Below are 23,080 nucleotides of genomic sequence, written 5' to 3' on the forward strand. Positions count from 1 at the left end.
CCGTTAACCACAAGGTCTACTTTAGAGAGGTTGTACCTGGATGACAATAACACACCAATTACAAGATACTCGTTCTTTTAGAGTCAATTTTGATCACAGGACCTGAAAAATCACTGCTTGGTATCAATAGATCAGTTCGAAACTGGATTATGTACTGCACATTAATAAACTATTTGTTCGGTCAGAAAGAAAACGCATAAACTGACAAAACAAAAAAGAGACAAAGGGACGTATTTCTTATGAAAGCATAAAAGAGTAAAATTGAAAGGGAGAAATGCGGAAAAACTAAGGGCTTTTGGACAATCAACTCCACGAGCTACCAAAAAAACAGAAAGTGGACCACTTAAAAAATATATATATTGTGTATGTATTTTCTTCAAGCATCTTAGAAAGAGAAATGCAAAAATTTCCTCATCAGTTCCAAGTTCAACACAGTACAAAGCAAAGAAACTTTTATTACTATACCCACACAATTAATGATTAAGTGTCTTGAAGTCTACCCTGGTAGCTTAAGACAATGAAGTATTAGTTTCCATAGAAAACCTGTTTTAACTTTCTAATCCTATTCAAAGAATAAAAGGGAGGGGAAAAACTCAGTATGTGCTTATCACCGCCACTTCATTTCAAATGCCATTTTTGTCCTTGGGTGAATGTACATAACACTAAGCCATGATCCAGCAACAGTTTTCTATTTGGTTTAACTAGTATCATTTAAAGAGCATAATACAGGATAATGCTTTAACAGCTATATCTTATCTGAGACAAATTTAACTTTAAGATCACGTGACAAGTAATGTACAAATATTCGTTACGAACTTACCACTCTGTCAATCATCTTACAGTGTCCACATTACATAGCAATATTTATAACCAGAAACTGCAGTGACTGATAAGTAGATACATTATTTAGTTTGTTAACCTCTACCTGAAAACATGCTTTTTTCATTAAAAAACAAAACCCGAAAAACATAAATCTCGATTTATATGGTTTTACAATCAGGTCTTACTGAAGCAGCAGAGACTTCATTTCCTTTCTTGCAGACAATATGCAGGAAGAAGAACCCACAAAGAGCATGCTGGCAATCTGACATATTGTACTATCTGGACTACAAATAAGTCCTGAAATTCATTTGAAGAATGTCAAGGAGTTACGAGAGAGATTATGTAGTGGCCTTGATTTTTATTTTTCTTTACCTAGAATTCTACAAATTCTAAAATTTATCAATTGATGTATCTTTTAAATAAACAGCACCAGTCTTGCCCATTGATACAATTAAAATTTGACTTTCTCAGTTCTTAGTTCACAAGTTTATTATGAAAAACACTGCAGTGCTCTTGTGCAGTAACATCGTCTTACAGGAGGGAGGAAAAAAAAACAGTTCTGTTCAAAACAACTCACCAGGATCTGACAGTAACAAAGAACAACATGAGGCTGAGATTTGAGAAGGGGAAAAAAACTGAGTGCAGACAAATCATACAATTAAATTAAACAGTATCCCTGAAAATAAACAAAACGATTTCAAAACTCACAAGTAGAGGGGAGGCCTTGGTACTTAATTTTAAAAATGTTCATTAAGCTCCAATGATTGTTTGCTGCTATTCTTATCTACAGTCATGCTGAGTAAAGCTATAGCTAAATGGAAGTTAAATTGTATTCACGAGGTGTTAATGTTTACATCTTATTATCTGCAGTCTCTCAGAGAAAGCAAAGTAACTACAAATAGCGCTATGCCAGAAACTGGTTTCTTGACCAACAATGTCGCTTCAGCATGCAATGAACTGGTTCATTCTAAAGTGGTCATGGCTGTTGATGACAAGAGGCTTTGTATTTTTATATGGCACATCTTTTTGGTCCGTGTGAAAACAAGTTTTTTGAATGTTAACTATTCTCTGACACTTTGTGGAGTTACTGTTGCTCTTCCCATTTCCGTTAGGTCAATATATGGTTCATGGCAATACTGTACAAGTTTAAAATTTCGTTACAGGAAGTAGTCTGGGGTACGACGAGTAACATGTGGCTCGCCTCTGCGAGGTGCTGGGTCAAACTGCAAGCTGAAAAACAAGACATATTTGTTGTTCATACTCCAAGACATCAATGTACTGACAATTAAAATCAAGAATATTAGTCTTTGACTCTACACATTTTTTTAATAGTTTGTTTTTTTAAAAACTGAAGTATAATTGACTTACAGCACTGCTTTAGTTCCAAAAGTACAAGTGTTTTGAAATTTCTATACATTTCTATACATTAATTCTATACATTAATTCTATACAATTAATTCTATACATTTCTATACATTAATTATATGATCTAGATAAGTCTAGTTACCACCTGTCACCATACAGTTATTACTATATTCCCCATGTTGTACATTTCATCCCCGTGCAGATTTTTACACATTTTCCCCCCATCCAATAACTTAATGTATTAAGAGAACCCTAATCATGCATTTAATAAGGGTCTTCTGGCTGCACGCCTCCTCAAAGAACCAAGGCAACTTCAGCTAGAGGATATGCTTCTGTATATCTGTAGTTCCTTCTAAGACCATTTGAAAGAAGGATTCTACTAAATAAATAAAGTTTAAAGAGCCTAAGGTACTGTTATCTATTATCTCATCCTCAGGATATATTTTATTAACTCTACAATAAAAACATGGATTTAAAAGTTAAATCCCTAATAATTCATATTAGGATCTAGGTTTCTGTTGATGTGTTTCAAAGGAAACTTAAAAAAATCCAGTTGGAATCTGGATTTAGCATAAGCTCTTGAACTGTTCAACTTCACATTAAAACTAATATATTCAAGTAATGGTAACCAACGACTCAAGTGTATATACTTACAAAGAGTATTTTAGAGTATCATCAAGTTCCATGATTGCAGCTTGGTTACCGCAACGATAACAATAGTTTGGAGCACTGAAAATCGTTACTACATTTCGGTCATGGCACCAGTTATATCCCTACAAGGAAAAGAACAGAAAATAATCCCCTATTTTACTCCCTTATTTACACAACTAAATGTGACTTCTCTCAAGAGGGGAAAAAAATATCTCTCCTTCTGCCCAAAAGGCTTTTTAAAAAGTATTGCTTTGTTTCTGGATGATTCAATAATTTTCTGTTCTCCACACAACTTTTTTTTTTCTTGTTGCTGTGCCGTGCAGCTTGTGGGATCTCAGATCTCAGTTCCCCGACCAGGGAATGAACCCAGGCCATGGCAGTGAAAGCACCGAATCCTAACCACTAGACCACCAGGGAACTCCTTCTGCCCAACTTAAAAAAGAACCAAACGTATTTATTTTTTCCCAAAAGTATAAAAGTTGTCTACTATAAAAAGAAAATCCCTAAAAAAAATCACCGATCAGAAAAGGATAAGCTACTTCTTATATACCTGACTTTCAGTAAATAACAGCATTTCTTCAGCCTCTCTTAATGCAGTAGCCCTAAACATGATACAAGAATGAGTATATGGCCATTCCTTGTAGAGGCAGACACATACTCCTGGAGACCAGAACCTTATTCTGTCCTCAGTCAGTACAGGTATTACCTGTACTGCCCAAGGTATAAAGGAGAGGCGCCTCTAGGAACTCCAGCCTCATTGTCTCAAAGCCCATCTGAACGCATGAGTTACTTTTCAAGTATTAATCACAAATTTCTTTCCCTATCTCTAGCAAAGTCAGACTTTATTGATAATCACAATACAGCTGTATTAATATTAATCTAAATAGGACCCTAATTTTATAAGTATGCTAATCAATGTCCTATGCTAAGAATTTAGCCCATTTCCCTTTTAGCTTCTTCTTTCAAATCACCTGTAATCCTATCATCCAAAGGACCACTTAAACATTTTGGTGTATTTCTTCCCAAACTCTCTTCCATACATACACATGTTAAATACATGAAATAAAACTGAGACCATAAAATATTATTTTTCACTCTCCCCCATCTTACTTTCCCAGCCTTAAACCCCAAGCACTACTCAGTCATTAAGAATTCTCTGAAAACATTTTACCTATGAATTTCATTTGGATCAAAAGTTTGAGATTTTAATTCTAGTGTGCATCTACTGAAAAGGCTCAGGCTATAATGGCAAATTCATCAGAAGAATACATGGCATGTTCTCACTATATCATATAATTTAAAATTTCCTAAGATCTTCCTTCATTAAGTTTACTTAAAAATCAAATCAAAGAACAGAACATACCTCCATCACCAGCTGATGAGCTCTAGACACCAACGTGAGGCCATTGGCATGATTAAATGTCTCAGAAATATCTTGCCCAAAGGTGTAACCAGCTCCTCGAGGAGATATACCCCAACCTCCACGGTCATCTGGATCTGACCATAGCAAGTCACACATTGGACCCTAAAAAGCAAGTTATATTTTAGATTGCCTTTTGCAAAATTGGTTAATATGTGATCTGAGTAATTCACCAGAAGCAGCACCTACTACGTCACTTTTTGAATGGTGTTTGCTGAAAATGGTAAAAGGTTTTGCAGATAGAGTCAAATAAATAAACTACTTCCAGGTGTCTTTAAGAGGCAGAGCCTACATCAATGAGTCCCAATAGCAACAAGCCCTAACTAATTAATCTGCCTAGTGTATGCTAATTTCAATGTTAGGCAGTAGAGTTTAGTAACTAAGGCAGAAGCTCTTAAGACAACCAACACCTAGGTCCTAAACCCAGTCCCAGAGCTGTTGTGATCTTGGTAGGTTTCTTAACCTTAGCTTCTTAAGAATGGGGTCAACAACAGTGCTCATACCACATGATCATTTTTGAGAATTAAACAAGAAAATACATACAATGAACTAAGTTACAATTAAATATTTCCTCTCTCTAAAAAGTTTTTTGAAAAGATTTTATTACCAAAAATAAGGTCAATACCTCATGGGGAACTTCTTGTAGGCGATCAAGTGCTCTGATGTGATCCAGTGTATCTATGGATGGTGAGAGGCCACCATGTAGACAGAAGATCTGAAAAGAGTGGTTTACAACATTACCCTCATTTAAAATAAACTACAAACATTATGGACTAAGCTGCAGGCTGTAGCCCACATCACTTGGCCCTGTTGGTGTTTCTGTGTTCTGCCAGAACCAGGCTTGTTTCTGCAGATCTTTCTTTCTTGCCTCCCACTCTAAACTATGGAATACACTCCCTTTCTTCCTGATAAACCATCCCTACTGCACCCAAACCCCAATCAGCTCTTCTAAGAAAACATTTCTCGGACCTTACCCTCCATCATAGACAATTATCTTCCTTCTCACAGAATTTTCTTGCAGTTTCTTCTGTGCACTGCTGCTCTACTGGGACCAGTAAATAGCTAATTACATCTCCCCGACATGTCCAGAAACAGCCCAAAAGGATGGACGGGCTACATCTTCCATCCCCCTGTGGTCCCAACATATAGTTCAGTGCCCCTCACAAAGACTGCACTTCATAGAAGAATCCCAAAGGGATGTGAGGATGGAAAAACAAGTTACTGGCACCTAAATGTAAGAAAGCAGATTCTTGAAAATAATCACCAATGTAAGTTTCAAGAAGACCTACATACCTGCCCATCCACCAAGGCAGTGAGAGGAAGATAGTCAAAAAGATCTGTAAAATATTTCCAAACATTTGCATTTCCATACTTCCGTAAACACTCATCATAGAAACCATATACTTGTGTGATCTGTCTGCTCTCATGATTTCCTCGAAGAATGGTGATGCGTTCACGGTAACGAACCTGAAACAACAAATGTGAAATCATGAATGGCTGGCTCCTTCAAAAACCAAATAAAAATCCAGCAAACATTCTACAGGGAAACAGAATTCCAACTTTGCTGGAAAAAACATCCCACACCCCTACATCACACAAAAGTGAAATCACACCTACAGATCATTTATCCCATGGGGTATCTGCCAACCCCATTTCAACTAAAATCAAACTCTCACTACCACTAACTTTATCCCACGCATAGTCACCAGCTGCAAAACTCCATCCATGAGTTTTTTTTATTACATTATACAACCACCATTGCAATCCAGTTTTAGAACCGTTCCATTAACCCAAAAAGATCCCTCGTGCCTGTCTGCAATCACTCCCGACTCCCACTCTCAGCAACTACCGATACTTTGTCTCTTGAGATTTGCTTTCTCTAGAAATTTCATATAAATGGAATCAATACAATATGTAGTTTTTTTGTGTGTCTGGCTTCTTTCACTTAGCGGAATATTTTTTAGACTCATCTGTGAATGGATCAGTGGTTTGTCTCATTTTACTGCTCTGCACAGTATTCCATTGTATGGCTATACCATATATAGCCATATTTTGGTTTTTTATTCACCAGTAGACTGAACATTTGCATTGTCTGCAGTTTTGGGCTATTATGAATAATGTTCTTATGATCATACCACATATAAGAAGTTTCTGTACGCATATATGCTTTCATTTTTCTCGGAGAGATTCCTAAGTTTCTAATCTCTCCAACAAACTCACTAACATACGGTATTACTAGCCTTATTGATGAAAGCCATTCTAATGGGCCTGATTCTGACTTTAATTTGCATTTCCCTGATGACTAAGGTTTGAGCATCTTTTCATGTGCTTAATGACCATTCATATATCTTCTTGTGTGAAACATCTATTCAAATATTTTGTCCACTTAAAACTTATAGGTTTTAAAAATATATATATGAATACAAGTACTTTTTTCTTAGTGATGTCTTTTGAAGAACAAAAAATCAATTTTTATGAAGTCCAATTTATCAGTTTTTTAATGGCTTGTGTTTTTGGTATCATATTTAAGACATCTTTGCCAAACCCAAGGTTACAAAGATTTTCTATGTTTTATTTTAGAAGTTTCACAGTTTTAGCACTCATATTTAGATCTATGACTGACGTTGATCCATTTGTAAGGTATGAGGTAGCTAAGTTCATTGTTTGCATATGGATGCCCAACTGTTCCAGCACTATTTGCTTAAGTTTCCTTTCCCCTGTATTAAGTCTGCTAGGGCTACCATACGAGGTACCACAGAATGGAAGGCTTAAAGAACAGAAATTTATTTCCTCACAGTTCTAGAGGCTAGAAGTCCAAGATCAAGATCAAGGTGTCAGCAGGGTTGGTTCCTTCTGAAGGCCTCTCTTCTTTGGCTAGATAACGGCCATCTTCTCCATGTGTCTTCTCATCTTCTCTCTGTATGTGTCCTAATCTCTTCTTATAAGGACACCAGTCATATTGGATTAGGGGTCACCTGTATGACCTCATTTTACCTTAATTACCTCTTTAAAGGCCCTACCTCCAATACAGTCACATTCTGAGGTACTGGGAGTTAGGACTGCAACATATGAATTTGGGGAAGGGGTGGTGGTGGCACAATTCAGCGCATAACACAAACATGAACTCTTAAAGGTAGCATATTTATTCCTCCTCTGAGCACTGGGATTCATCCTGGGCTTTAAGTGCAGGTTAGCTTGCAAGGCTACTTTCATGGCATCTAGAGTCACTGCAGAAACTTTCCATCATTTAATTCAACTCCTTCAATTTACAGATGCAGAACATAATGACCTCCAAAAATGTTTTGTAGCACTTTACATGATTCAGACCTGTAGCTTCATGAACACTTACACTTTGTTAATTGCCTAAACTTCAGCTCTTGCCAAAACCACATCTCACTGCTTCTCCAGTACTAGAAGACGCTGGCAGCCATCTTACCATTCTACATATTCTTTAAAATAAAATCATCTCCCCAAAAGTAAAGTCAAATAATTTCTTTTAAGGGAGAAAGGTCATCTCAAAAAAGCTTTTTACCATTTTGTGTTTCACCTTCAGACCTCTGTATATTTCCCAAAGCTACAACTGGTATAAAACAACATGCTTTCTTTAATTATCATTTCTATTGTTCTAGATTATGTCATGTTTAATGGCTGCAAACTATTCCATTGAGGTAAGCCATAATTTAGAAATTCACTTACCATTAGATATTTATATCAATTCTTTCTGACATTTAAGATGCTACAATTTATGTTTTCATGTAAGTAAAGCTCTTTTCCTCTTAAACTTCTTCCTCTGTACAATTTTAATTATATGATTACTGTGTCAACGGATATAAACATGCCAATATTTGAAATATTTTGCTCCTTTAAAATATTTCAAAAATACCTAGAAAGGTAATTATATTACCTCTCATATCCCAAACTACTGAACTAAAATTTCTATTTAATCAGCCTTCTAGCATTTTTAAATCATGAGGCATTTTCTTCCTTAGAAAATAACCTTCTTGTTTTTATTCTGTACCATTCCCTCATTCAGAATGAAGATAGATCTATGATTTATTAAGTCCCAAACCTGAATATCTAAATTCCTAAATGTGGGGATTTATTCTAAAAGCTAACATGCAGATGGAGAAAACCACAAATCACTGGGTAAAAAAGGACATTCAAGAGGACTGCCATACCCAGTTCAAAATGCTCAAACATAGAATTGAAATTACCTTAAGAGCTACAAGCAGAGTAACTGTTTCAACTGAGTAATATCCTCTGTCAACATAATCTCCCATAAACAAGTAATTTGTATCTGGTGATTTGCCACCAATTCTAAACAGTTCCATGAGATCATGAAATTGCCCATGCACATCTCCACAGACAGTGACTGGACATCGAACTTCTTGCACATTGGATTCTTTTGTCAGAATTTCTTTAGCCTACAGATAGAGAAAAATAAACCAAGACATTTCACATTAAAAAACATTAACAAAGATATGTTTACTTACACATAAGATATGTTTAAGTTACCCTTAATATAGCTTTAAAGGGCAGACTCAGCATAAGATGAAACTGCAGACAATTACGATCCCATTAAAATAAGGGGGCAAGACATGCCTGGAACCTATCCACCAGCTATCTCACCTCTGATACCTAGAAAAAAAAAATGTATCAAGATACATAGTCCCATTCCTCTCATCAGTATCATGAGTTTTAGATCTATCAGTTGCCATCTAAGTGCTAAAGAGATCATGATTAGCAGCCATATACAATCAATGAAAATGGACCAAGACACTCAGGTACCTAGTTCCTGAGCTTTAGAGTTCTAACTACAATGCACTCTAGGATTCCAGGCTACGAGGAAAGGTTTCTTAGTCCTACTTAAAAAAAAAGACTTTTGGAAGACATTAAAATTTTGTCTGTATTTTGGGTTTTTTATCCTCTTTATATCAAAACATAAACTTATTTTACAACTGTGACTATTCAATATACATGGTTTTTATGCTGCTTTCAGAAAACCGTTTGGCATCCTATGCATTCCCCCATGTAACCACAAATTCAAACATCACTTTTAAGAGCAACATAATATTCCACTCAGTAGAAACTCTTTTATTCATTTCAACACACATTTATTGATCATTTATTGTATGCCAAAAACTGTGAAGAGAACTGGGAGATAATCATTCATTTGCTCAACCATGAGTGATACTCTGTGCCAGGCCCTGTGCTAGCCCCTGGAGGTATAGTGAACAAGATAAAGATAGATCATTCCCACACCAGGGCTGGGGAGGGGGTATAGGGGAACGACCACAAACAAGTAATCAAGTAACAAAGTACAGACTGTATTAAGTGCCATGGAAGAAAGGGAGAGAGTAACTGGTGGAGGCCACTTTTTAAGATATCACAACAAACAAGACAGCCCATAAACACACACAGTGGAGCAGGAGAGGCAGACAATAAATAAAAGATCATTACAAAAGAAAGGGCCAAGTGCTAAGACATGCTAGAGTAAGCAGCAGTGTTCCGGGCTCACAAAAACTGAGAGCTATGAAAACTGCCTGAGGTGCAAATAATGGGCGGGAGGTACAGAAATAGGATGGGAATAGGAAACTGGAGGACATCAAACAGCGGCAGATGCAATCATGCGTATAAAGTCCAAGGAGTTAAGCAGAAAAGGTTAACATGGCTAAAGCATAGCACGCAAGAGTAGAGAAGAGAGCAGACTGGGGTGGGGTCAGGTTGACAAACTACCCTGGTTTTTAGCACCGATAGTCCTGCTTCCCAGGAAGCGCCTCAGTTGTACCCAGGCAAACCATGATGACAGTTGGTCACCCAGCTAGGAAATGTAGGAGGAGAATGGAGCATGGATATGGACTGAAAACAAGTCTAATCAAAGTAGTATTAAAACAAAGATCCACTGGCAGAAAATTTGATTAGTGAATTAAGGATTTCAGAGGTAGGGCTGTGGATATGGATATCTGAGGTGTAGTAGAGCTTAAAGGCCACCCACCAGTATTCAGGGACCAACCCACCGACAAGGCTTGCCTAGTCTCCTTCCAAAACATCTCAATCCATATGCTTCTATCTTTTTTGCCAATATCCTGGTCCAAGACACCATCAACTAACCTGGATTACTGTGCTAGCCTCCACAAAAAACTCCCTGTTTCTAGTCTTCCTGCCTCCAATTTAATTTCCATGCAACAATCAAAGTGACAGTTTAAAAAATTATCACCAGATTCATTTTATCCACCATTGTCTACACAGCACCTCGCTAGAACAATGCCCCACGCGCTTAATATATATTTTGAGGGAATCAAGAACTTAAACTGAGACAGGTCATCTTTAGGGAGAGCCATGGATGTCTGCCAGGACAACAGCATAAGTACAAACCTGGAAAGTGGTACCAAGTTCTCTGGAGAATGAAGAAATAGCAGGTAATAACTGTAAGGAAAAATGTCCAGGTATCTAGGTAGAGGACAGAAGCCTGAAAAACACAGGGAATTTTATCCTCAAATAGAAGGATGCAGAACCCATCCACCTGGGAGGGCTACTAGAGAAGGTACAAGACTTCCTCAGGGAGAGTCAGTTAAGCCAAGAAGGTAGAAGTAATTTGTTCTGAGAATGGGTTTAAAGTGTTTTACTTCATATACCCAATCAACATTTATTGAGCATCTTCTATTTGGGATCAGCAGTATGGAATGGTGTCCCAGAATGTACAGTGGGAGGCTGGGTCAAGGGAAAGCAACACACTGCAATATGCAGGTGAAAATATCATAAGAGAATTGTTGCTAATGAGCCATTGCTCATTACATTTTGAGTGACAACCAAGGATGTCAAGGACTGGTTTTAAGGTAGTGGTATGCAACCTTAGCGGCACATTAAAAAATGACCTGGGAAGCTCTTTAAAAATATCCAGATGCCCAACTACTCCTCTCCCAATTAAGTCAGAATCTTTGTCTGTGGGATCCAAGCGTCAATAATTTTTTTAAGTCTCCCCTCCCTACCCTACACTAGTGCTTTCTTAGGTGCTGCCAAGTTTAAGAACCACTATTTTCAAGTCTCCAAACATTTTGGGAAGCCTATTTCAGGACATTTACCAACCATTGACATCACAAAGTTAGTTATTAATTTCATCTAACATTTTTAAATTTAGAAAAAATTTCCACTGTGTTTCAAAAAGAGATATTTCTTAAGAAATACATATAATCCATCTCTCTACAGTAATTCCAACTTCCCAATTTATTATTACTAAAAAGTGGAAGTTCACTAGGCATATTCCATTACTAAACCTGTTTGGAATTAATACCAGGACTGATGTTTTCAGCACCTAGTGCATACTAATGAAAACAGCTATGAATGAAATGATAGGTCCTACTTAAAAGAAATTTGCAGGACTCCCCTGGTGGCTCAGTGGTTAAGAATCCACCTGTCAATACAGGGGACACGGGTTCGAGCTCTGGTCCAGGAAGATCCCACATGCCGTGGAGCAACTAAGCCCGTGCTCCACAACAAGAGAAGCCCCCGCAATGAGAAGCCCACGCACCGCAACCAAGAGTAGCCCCTGCTCGCCACAACTAGAGAGAGCCCGCACGTAGCAACAAAGACCCAACACAGCCAAAAGTAAAAATAAAATAAATAAGTTTATTAAAAAAAATTTTTTTTAAGAAACGTACTTTTGGGGGTTTTGTCTCAACTTATCAGCTCTCAGATGATCACTACACAAAATACACTAGTCCCAGAACACCACAACAAAGAAGACTGTAGACGTCCTTATTAAAGATTATTCTAGTCAGGAAAACTAATCATAGCATAGCTTCTCTCAGACATCTCTTTTTCTATCACAGGAGTCAGGCCTTATAAATCCCAGAAGCACCTAATAGAACCCCCCTCTATGGGTCACCCAATGGGACCTCTAATGAGTCACCTTTAGTGCCTCCAGGCCTTCACCAACCATCAGTTTCAAAAACAGCTATACAACTTCAAATCTCTGGTTTAATACTCAAAGTAAATGGTACAACCAGACTCTCAAGGTAACTTAGTTAATATTAGAGACTAAAAAATTTTTAATAACTACCTTTTCACTCTCTGGTATTCTGACTCCCATAATTTAAAGCCTCATGTCACCTGAACCATGCAGAGAAGCAAAAGTAACACACACACCTCAAACTTTTGTTTCCCCTAAAACATTTTTCAGGGACTTCAAATGTCTCAGCTAATATAATTCATATTTGAAAAAAGAATTAAGATCAAGTTTTAAGAAACAGTGTAACTAGCACCATACTGATTTATTTATTGGAACCCTACTGAAATTCAGTCAAATGATACAGACTGAAATGAATGAATTCAAGGGAAGAACCTTCCTAGAACAAGGTTAAAACTGGAACAAGCAATTCCATTAATGAGAGCTTATCACAAGTAACTGTGGAAAGTTAAAAATTTTTACACCTTCCTGAAATTTAAAAATTTAGATTCACCCAAAGACCAGCAACCTTCAGGAGCATTAATTTATTATAAACATCCTCTCAGCATTCTGAGTTCCGAGTCAGAAATCTCACTCTATTTTCAACCTCCTATAAAAACATCAGGTAATAAGGCCAATGACCTGTAGACTTAAGTAAGTCTTAGATATGGACCATACCTAACCACCATAATAACATGAAATTACAAACAAATCAGATTTAAAACAGACCAAAAGACCAACAGATCATCCAATCCAAGATTTTTCAAGGAAGACAAGTAAAAGAAAAAAACATGAACCAACAACAGATTTACCAACCACTTATATGTATCTATTAATTTCCTTAAGGATATACAACATTGATATCATTCCTACATAACTTACACAGTAGAAAAAGCCACGCAATGCATTTTTAATTATTAAAAGAAAAACAAAACGTATTTATGCATTTTTATTAAATCAAGGAACAATTTTAAAATACAAAATGATTACAAGGTAAAAATTCTTTGTGTAAAATGACTGGAAAACAATAAAGTCTTAACAGATTGTTTATTTCAGCGGTGAGACTGTAAGAATGCTTTCTCAATTCTGCCACACCAGCAAAAACTATTCTTATTTCTTTGTATTCCCTTACAGTTTACAACTGGTCAACATCTCATTCTGTGTCCTAAATTTTCATATTCACTGACCCAATTTCCTACAGCATTACAGTGATCATTGTAAACCACTATATAATATGCTCCTGAACAGATCTACACACGTATTACTGTTTATTTGAATTATTTTCTTTCAGGAAAATTTCAATTGTGGGCTTACAGAGCAAAACAATATTAACAATTTTTGTTCCCTATGTACCACTGGACCTATGCCTAACTTGTGCAGTAATAAATGTAAGACTGTATCCATTCTCAGCTATTTCAGATATAAAGTGTTATCTTCTAATTTAACTGGAACTTTTAATTTCAGGGTTTGAACTTTTTATTCCATGTTTATACAGTAACAGTTATTTCTCCTCTTGTACAACGTGTCCACACACATTCTTTGAGTATTCATAGGGAGCCAAATGTTCTTAGATATTTTTCTATTAAAAATCTGATTACTAATTATAATGTTCATTAGAACTCTAGTTAAGTAAATTTAACATTTCATACTCTAATCCCAGTTGAATACATCTTCTACCAATAGAGCCATAAAGACATTAAGAGAAGAGAAACAAAAAACAAAAAAAGCAATAATTAATCTTTGAATTTTACTTCTCGGTTCAAGTAAAAACTGAAGACATTTGAAAACTTTTTTAAAAAGCAAAATAATTGGGACTTCCCTGGCAGTCCAGGAGTTAAGACTCCGTGCTTCCACTTCAGGGGGCACAGGTTCGATCCCTGGTCAGGGAACTAAGATCCCACATGCCGCATGGCACAGCCAAAAAATATAAAATACCTGTAGGGTCAAGCAACCATGACACACATCCTGATCAGGCATGGAAAATAAAAAGCAAAATAATTAAATTTGCAAGCAAGAATCAAGCTTTTCAATATCCTAAGAGAATTTCATTTTGCTTCATACTGCTTTTATGAATCAATGGTAGGTTTCTTTGATTTTCATAAATGTGGAAAAAAAATTTAAGGTTCATGATAAATTAGTGTATGTGGCTAGATTTTTATTTTGGTGTGATACATAGGGTGGGACATATTACTAGCCCTGGAAGCAAATGAATCTTTAGTTAATTGTCTTCAACTATCAAATCTTTCTTCATACCACTTGTCTTTCATTAATTATACTGATCAGATGCCTCTAATATTTTATGAAATATTTGTCTTCTTTGATTAAAATCTGTATGATTATAATACTTTCAAAGTATCATAACCCTCCACATAATGTTCTGCAAACAAGTATCTACTATTTGGTTTAGGGCCTAATGGAAAGAAAAGGTCAGGGATGAGGGATAATTCTAAATTTATATTAAGAGAAAATATGTAAGGTGATGTTTTCCCATCTGTTTCTGTAAAACAACCATCTTCACCTCTGACCAAAATGAATGACTGCTTTCTTTAAAGCTGTGTGTCTCACATGCAACAGACTGGCCTCCATCTTTACCAACGAACATACCCATGTGCATGAATTAAACAGTCTCAATCATTCCTGCATAGGGAAAAAATGTTAATCTACTGAACTGAGAAATGTTGCTATATACACAGTTGTTTAAAAATTTTCACCATTACAATCCATGTTGAATGAGATTCAACCACTCTGGGTCTCAGTCTCCTCCCTCATCTGTGAAAGGTGACTTGGCCTAGAGGATCTTTGAGGTTTTTTTCATTACTAAAATTCTACACATCCTAAAGCACTTCACTTCTTAAGCCTTTTTAATGAAAATCAAAGCCACTCAACAGAGATAGCAGGCATTACTGCTAGTTTACAGATGATGGGTACCAGAGAAAGACAATTAACTTGATCACCACTAGCACAAAAATTCTAAAATCTTTCCTATCTGGAGTTTACTACAAGTTCAACCTCCTGACTAATCCAAAACCCTGCTACTAGAGCAAAACAACTAACAGATCCCTACAATTATACTATTTAGACAAAGCTCAACAAATAGTGAAAATAGTACATATAAAGGAAGCATAATAAATTTTGCTTGAATGGACTTCCCTGGTGGCGCAGTGATTAAGAACCTGCCTGCCAAGGCAGGGGACATGGGGTCAAGCCCTGGTCTGGGAAGATCCCACATGCCACGGAGCAACTAAGCCCATGTGCCACAACTACCGAGCCTGTGCTCTAGAGCCCGCGAGCCACAACTACTGAAGCCCATGTGCCTAGAGCCCATGCTCCACAACAAGAGAAGCCACCGCAATGAGAAGCCCGTGACCCGCAACGAGAAGCCCGCACACCGCAACGAAGAGTAGCCCCTGCTCGCCGCAACTAGAGAAAGCCCGTGCGCAGCAACGAAGACCCAACACAGCCAAAGAGAAATAAATAAAAAATAAATTTAGGGCTTCCCTGGTGGCACAGTGGTTGAGAGTCCACCTGCCGATGCAGGGGACACGGGTTCGTGCCCCGGTCCGGGAAGATCCCACATGCCGCGGAGCGGCTGGGCCCGTGAGCCATGGCCGCTGAGCCTGCGCGTCCAGAGCCTGTGCTCCGCAATGGGAGAGGCCACAACAGTGAGAAGCCCGCGTACTGCAAAAATAAATAAATTTATATATATAAAAAATTTTTGGTTGAATGTATTCCAAAAACAAATGCACACTGTCACAGTTAATAATAATACTGACACTCCATAACCTGTGTGTGAACTACACTTTGCATGACTATCTAGGTAATGTTTGTCTTCCAGGTGCACTCTAGAACAAAGGTTCTCAACCTTCTTTCAGGCCCCTCAACAACAGAAAGGTAAAAATTCCCATTGGTGGTAGTAACTAAATGACTAAGGCAGAGGTGGGGAGAGGGTGTGCCAGAGTGACTGGCCAGCTGGTCATGTACAGTTTAGAAAACACCCAGATGCAGATACATACGTCTCTGTCACTGCTTTGTCTATCCATTCCAAACCACAATACCAATATATCAGTGGCAATAGCAACCTTGTATTGTGAAGAAATTAAGCTGTTAATCCCAGACTGCTCTTCACAGTTTTTTCAGACCCCACCCCCACCCCCAGCCATTTACTGGCAACCAGACCTCTCTCTGTCAGCCTCTTCTACAACTTCTGCTCCAGAAGCTGAAAGAAAACCTATTTTAAACAACAAACAAAATCTTTCCCCTTCCCAGTTCTAGTCCATTTCAGATCTCACTTGTGTAGGAGAGGGCAGGTTGAGGGTTTTTTCAGAAAAGGATGGTAATGTGAAATGGGTAAGGAAAAAGGTGAAAATAAGAGAAACAGGTCAAAGTATAAAGAAAATGGTAAGGGGTGGGGGGTGGTTCTATGCCTCACATAACTTTTCCTACCTCTCCTCAGCGCCCTCAAAAAAGACCCCTCTCTGGGACTTCTCTGCTGGCGCAGTGGTTAAGAATTCACCTGCCACTGCAGGGGACACAAGTTCGAGCCCTGGTCTGGGAAGATCCCACATGCCGCGGAGTAACTAAGCCTGTGAGTGCGCCACAACTACTGAAGCCCGCGCGTCCAAAGCCCATGCTCTGCAACAAGAGAAGCCACCGCAATGAGAAGCCCACGCACCACAACAAAGAGTAGCCCCCACTCGCCGCAACTAGAGAAAGCCCACGTGTAGCAGCAAAGGCCCAACGCAGCCAAAAATAAATAAATAAATTTACAAAAACAAAGAAACAAAAAACACCAACCCTCTCTACCATGCGTCAACCCAAACCCAATGTCTCCTGGTTTTCCTAGCTTATCTCCTCCAAACTAAACAAGCAATACTCCACAGGTAACTGACAAACCTGACTTACAATGAGATAGGGAAAAAAAGAACACCAAACTACTGTTAACTCAAATGCTGTCCCAGTGCCCATCATTCTTTCTATAGCATGAGTTTCACCTTAGTCCTACTGCCCATATTTGCAGACACAGAACTCTTGGCTCTCATAGAGAAAACAAAGGCAGAATGGGACAGGGGGTGGGGGGAACTTGTGTGTCTGAAGAGAAGAACTGTTCACCTTTTTGGTGTTTCCTCATTAAGTCAACTCAAAACCAACTGCACTACCGCTTCATGCCTGGGAGAATACACAGAATACACACAGGCAAACAGCCTTGACTGTGGAAGCTATGAGGATAAAAAGAAAGGCATTTTAACAAGCTTAATGAAAAATTTAAATATCAGTTACATTTTATTAGAGTATTTTAGAGCTTGGTCTCTGGATCATGATTTACACTATCTGAGAATACATAGAAAATTATCTGGGGTTTTCATCTCACTAATCTTATCTGCGAGGCAAATGCAGTTAGCCACGTCCAAATTGAAAAATAATTACTGTTTCCTCCTCCAGGAGAGAGTGGGACAACAGTATGTGACATGAATAGGAAGCTTTAAAGAACAAAAATTATGCTTTCTTTTACAGAGCTGTTAATTCTACAATTCAGTCTGGCCCCAATTCATCTGTGTCTTCATTATTAACACTACCTCAGAAAAGAGAAGGGGGCTGTGAAGCAAGACTAAAACATTGGGCTTACAAACCATAAACCTAGGCAATCTCAATTTAACCCCTGTAGTCAAGTCACTTTATCTTTCTGAGCTGTGGTTTCCATCTCTAACTGAGGATAACTGTCTCATAAACCTGTTAAGAGAACTGTGTATGTGAAAGTATGATGACAACAATATTCTGTATCATGCTCCCCCCACAACTGCTTGTTCTCAATATTCAAATTACCTTTATGGAAATAAGCCAAACCACCTTTTAAATTAAACACACATACAGACTCACAAAAATATATTACCCATTTCATATAGGAATTTAACCTTGGCCAAGTACTTGCAGGTCATCCAACTAGCAGGAAGACTCATGCTGCATTTTATTTATAGTGCTTGTACAGCAATGGAAAACAGCATACCTAGGCAAAGAACTCCTTTGGAAAAAAAACCTGGCTATCAAACAACATTCTCCACAAGTTTGGTAAGACAAGAAAGCACAAAGCCAAAAATCATACCTAAATGAAACCACTGCTGAACATAACAAAAGACTGTTTACTATAGTTAAAGCAAAAGCAAGCTGATACTATTTACTTCTTCCAGTAGGTAGATGGAAACATACCAGTCCAGTTATACAGGTGTAGTAAATGACTACAGACCTGTGACTATAGGCAAAACTGCTTCACTCACAGCAAATTTTTAAACCAACAAATTATGATCCCCAAAATGACAAGATATATCGCACACACAACAACCCTGTCTTTGATATAGACTTTCATCACATCTTGGGGGGAAAAAAGCTTAACTAATTAATAACATAAAAACCATATTCACCCTTGTCTATAAACACACTTTCCTTCTTATAATCAAAAAATAATCAACTATTATCAAATAGCTATCTCCACCAAGTATCATTTCTTTAAAAGGAACAAAAGAAAGAAAAAAAACCTATTATACTAATGAGAACTTTTGCTTCACTAAAAAGATTTGTACAAAAGATGTTTCAAGTCATGCACCCTATCTTATCCCATAAACCTAAAGAGCTGCCTTCAAATTAACTTAGTCTGGAAGGTTAATAATGCTCCAAATGTTGGAATACTTACAAGTTAAAAAGTTTGAAGGTTGTGTGATAGCCCCCCAAAAGGATTCATGTTTTAGAAATCTAGCTTCAAATATTTTCTCCCTTTTTTTGGCTCTAAGAATTAAAATCTTGACACAGTAGATGAGCAAGGGAGATTTAAGCATAAATTGATTAACCTCACTACATCTCAGTTTTACAAACAGGTGGCAAACAACGACCATTTACCAGATGGATCAAGCTTCAGCCACCCCACTGTAACTCCAGTATTATCTTCTATTGTCTCCAACACAAACCCTCTACTTCTGTGTTCCATCTACTACTGACTTCCAGCTAGATTCAAGCTCCTTGAGAATAAGCATGATTATTTTTCATTGCTTTTCATTCATCTCATAAAAGTAAGCAATCTTGGATATCCAGTAAGCATTCAATATTTAAACACAGAGTACTAATTTAAAATGGAACTGTATAATCTAAGATTAGAAGGAAACTTGGAACATCTATTTTAATTTTAGTTTATAGACAGGAAAATGTGGACCAAGTGAAGTGTTTGCCTCAAGGTCAATCACAATTAGTTAGTGGCAGAAAGAGGACTAGTGTCCCGTTCTAACTCACAGTCCAGTGGTCTTCCAATTACATCACTGCTCTCTTGCAATGTTTTCTACACAAATGACTAGTCATCTAGCCAACTACTGACTCAAAGTCTTATACAGAGTAAAAACTCAACCTTAAAAGTCATTAAAATCATCACTTATAGTACCTAGAAACTAAGACATAACACTATACATTAAATAATTTTTAAAAGCCTATTTCTAAACCTTTAAAACAAATATTATCCTCATTTGATGGAAGCAAATTAAGGATCAAGAAGCAACAAAAGACTACAATGCTACCATTAAAATTCAGCTCCAAGAGATTATGTGCCACCTCATCAACTAATAGGAGAGTTTTGTCGAAGCATGGGATAAATAAATCTGAGTTAGACTCACTTAAATTGCAATTATTCACAGAATAGTTTCTGAAAATGCCGGTTTTAGGGGCATATACATCAAACTCATGAACATAATTTTCACATCAAGCCACAAACAAGTCAGCATAATTGCTTTCTAATAACTCTTCACTAATACAAAATGCTAATATGATATTCCACAATTCTGTGGAACTAAAAAGAAATGCTGCAAAGTTAATTTTGAAAAGGTAAATTGAAACATTCATGGTGGAGCTCATCATTTTGTCTACTTAGGAAACTGAATTATAAGACAAACCCAACAGGCTATCTGTTTCCCCAACTCCTTGGAAAAAACAAATCAGAAATAGGTAATTTAAAACGGCCTTACTAAAATAGACTACAACATTCCATTTTCAACACCTGTGAGATAAATTATTTAAACACTAAGCACAATATCTGGGATACTGTAAAACCTCAATCGACAGCTATTCTTATCATTACTACCACTATTTAAAGTCACAAATATACAAACAACTTTTCCAAGGAAAAGCCAGGATACAAAATTTGCTCTTACAGTTTGTTGCTCGTTTTAAAAAGAAATGGCAAAATGCCAAGTACGTTAGACTTAGAGAAGCGTTTCACACTACACAATTTGAGTCGGCATATAAATCATAAACCGACACTTGATTTCCAATCCCAAAGCTCCTTATGTAGTATGACTCACCAAATTCTCCATTCTTCCAACTATGAAAAATAAGTTATACTCCTCCCTATGACTACCACCATGACATTCGTAGAAACTAGGTTAGATATTGATTTTAACATTCTTTAAAAACACGCTTCAAATAAGTCTCTGGAAAAGATATCTCGGTGAATTTAACACAAACCACCCAAGATAGTGCTAAAGCTGTGTGACCTTTAGAGAGGTCCTAGATCTGGTCTACAAGGGCCGTTCGGGGAGCTTCTGGACAGCTTTGGACCTAAGAATTAGGTCTGAGTACAAGTAAAAAGCCTCTTACTCACCTGAGTCCCAGGCCCCACTCCCAGGCCATAGAACTCAAGTCCTCTTACCCACATCTCAAAACCGTCCCCAACCCTGACCCACAGGGTCTCCGCTCCCCACAGCCACCTCGCCCCGCGCCAAGACCGCGAAGCTCTGAAGCCCCGGAGTTGGGGCAACGGCGCCATTTTAGGCGGCGGTGGTAACGACAACCAATCCCTGCGCGGGAGGCAGAGGGCGCCGGGTCGCCCGGGAGCCGCCGCCGGGCCGCGCCGGGCGCCGGTCTGGGAGGCTCGGGGGGCCGGGGCCTCCGCCATGTTGCACCCTCCCCATGGCCGCCGCCTTCTTTGCGGGCTCGGCCCGCCGCGGCTTCCGCATCCGAGGTGCAGCTCACCTTCTCGCAGAGGCTCTTGACCTGGGACTCGGAGAGCTGCTTGCACTCGTTCAGCTGCTCGACCCACTGGTCCAGCTCCTTGGTGAACACCTTCTCGTCCATGATGCCACCCGCCCGAAACGGCTGCCGCTCCGCGCTCCTCCCGCGCCCCCGCCCGCACACGGGCCACACACACACGCCGCTGCCGGTTCCCGGGGTACTTGTGCGGATACTGGCGGTTGCTCGGCACTAGCGCTGGCCCGCTGGCTCGCCCCTCCGTACTCGGCCACCGGCCGCGGCCGTCCTCCGCTCACTCTAGCCCCAAAGCTCTGCTCTCTGTAATGGCGGCCGCCGGCGTGGTGACGTCACGCCCGGCGTCAGGAGGCGGCGGGGTAGATGGGCCGGGACCAGAGCTGCGCAACTGCAGCGCCAGCCCGGATCAGCCGCCAGACTGGAGTGCTAGGGACCGAGGCGCAGGCGCAACGTAGCAGGCTGGTAACAGACACCTTAGCCTTCAGGGCGTTGTCCTCCAGAAGGGAGAGGCCGAGGGGGAAGGGAAGACCGAGACCGAGCAGGGGCCAGGCTTGCAGCTGGGAAGTAGGCTAATCCCAGAGCAGTACGTCCTGCGCAGCTGAGGCGCGGACGTGGCGCAGGCGCAGTCGGGGTGGGAGGGTGGCTCCTTGCTGCTGGAGACTTTTTCTCTAAGGCGATACGCTTCGGCTCTTCACGTGGCGACTGAAATCAAATCACGGAAATTAGAAATGCGACCCCATGCCTCCTCTGTGATACAACACTGGAATTGCGTGGGATTCCTGCATCTTGGGGGCAAGAACGGGCGCCGAGTGGTAGCCTGGTTGGAGTGGCCACCTTCGCCTCCGGGCGCGGCCGGCACCTTGTAATTAGGTCACTCGTAGGCGGAGGAGGGTGTACCTGTCGGGGGAGGGCCGCGCAGTTCACCTGACTCGCCCGGCACACACCTGTCCCCAGGCCTAGATGTCTCTTCCGGCGCGATGGCTGGGGCCTCGTAGCTCTCCTGGCTTCCGCACGCCCTGCGCAGCCTCACCCCTTGTACCCAAGGTGTGCGCCTTCCTCCTACTCCGGTTCCTCCTGGGGAGAAACGCTTTCCTCCCCCAACCCCTGCCCACTCGGGCCTACTTTCTCAAGGGAAGGCCGCAAGGAGATAGATGCACCCGTCCTGCCCGGGACCCGGTCGTGTTAGAAGCGGCAGTGGTCCGCGCTTTAAATAAAGCTCGGATACCCTAGGATCGGACCTCTGTCTGGCTGTGAATCTCTTTGAGATTTGTGAACTGTTTTCACATTTCGTCGTCCTTCCCTTCACAGAAATATTTGGCTCCGTAGAGTGCCAACTATGTGCTAGATCCACGACTAGGAGACAGAAGGGTCATCCAAACAGACACGGTACCCTTCCCTGGTGGAGCTTGTATTCTCCCAACGGTACTTCCTAGGATGGTCTGCGGATATGTAGGCAGAAGAGCGATTATGATGTCCACAGGACCTGAGAGATAGAAGCTTTACAAAAGACATTAAACCTTAAAGGGCAAGGCAAGAGGTGAACCTGGTCCCTGTCTTCTAGACTCCTTACCCGCAATAGCAGCCAACCCAACTACTCAGTAGTGTGCTGGAGGAGAGCTCTCACTCTGCAGCCTTGACCACATCATCCTGACCAACAGGCTGAAGAAGGCCCTGAGGCCAGAATAAGCCAATGGTGGGACTGAAAATTCTCCTTCATCCAAGACAACCTGCTTGACGAGGCTGACTGGCGTGGTCTACCCGGGCTGGAAATTGCAATTCCACTTTCTCAATTTCTGACTATGTTTTGCAGTTAACGTCCCCAAACACAGAGGAATAAGAGTTAAGACTATGTGGAATGAATGAGG

At 39.7% G+C, this 23,080-nt stretch overlaps 1 protein-coding gene across 1 annotated transcript; it reads right to left on the reverse strand.

Moving 5' to 3' along the window:
• Positions 1-435: 435 nt before the first annotated feature.
• PPP2CA (protein phosphatase 2 catalytic subunit alpha) lies at positions 436-21,585 on the reverse strand. The gene is made up of 7 exons (XM_004315582.4): positions 21,204-21,585; positions 8,473-8,682; positions 5,552-5,725; positions 4,884-4,973; positions 4,202-4,363; positions 2,842-2,960; positions 436-2,052 (listed from the first exon to the last, which is right to left on the reverse strand). The coding sequence occupies exons 1-7, from the start codon at positions 21,303-21,305 to the stop codon at positions 1,980-1,982; spliced, it is 930 nt and encodes a 309-aa protein (XP_004315630.1). The 5' UTR covers positions 21,306-21,585; the 3' UTR covers positions 436-1,979.
• Between the last annotated feature and the right edge of the window lie 1,495 nt (positions 21,586-23,080).

The sequence above is a fragment of the Tursiops truncatus genome, chromosome 3, assembly GCF_011762595.2.
Source record: "Tursiops truncatus isolate mTurTru1 chromosome 3, mTurTru1.mat.Y, whole genome shotgun sequence".
Lineage (NCBI taxonomy): Eukaryota > Metazoa > Chordata > Mammalia > Artiodactyla > Delphinidae > Tursiops > Tursiops truncatus.

Coding starts and splice junctions, on each gene's coding strand:
- PPP2CA (XM_004315582.4), bottom strand. CDS start 21,305: ATGGACGAGAAGGTGTTCACCAAGGAGCTGGACCAGTGGGTCGAGCAG. Junction 4,364..4,883: donor TACAAGAAGTTCCCCATGAG/GTATTGACCTTA, acceptor CTTGCTTTTTAG/GGTCCAATGTGTGACTTGCT. Junction 2,053..2,841: donor GATACTCTAAAATACTCTTT/GTAAGTATATAC, acceptor CTTGTTTTTCAG/CTTGCAGTTTGACCCAGCAC.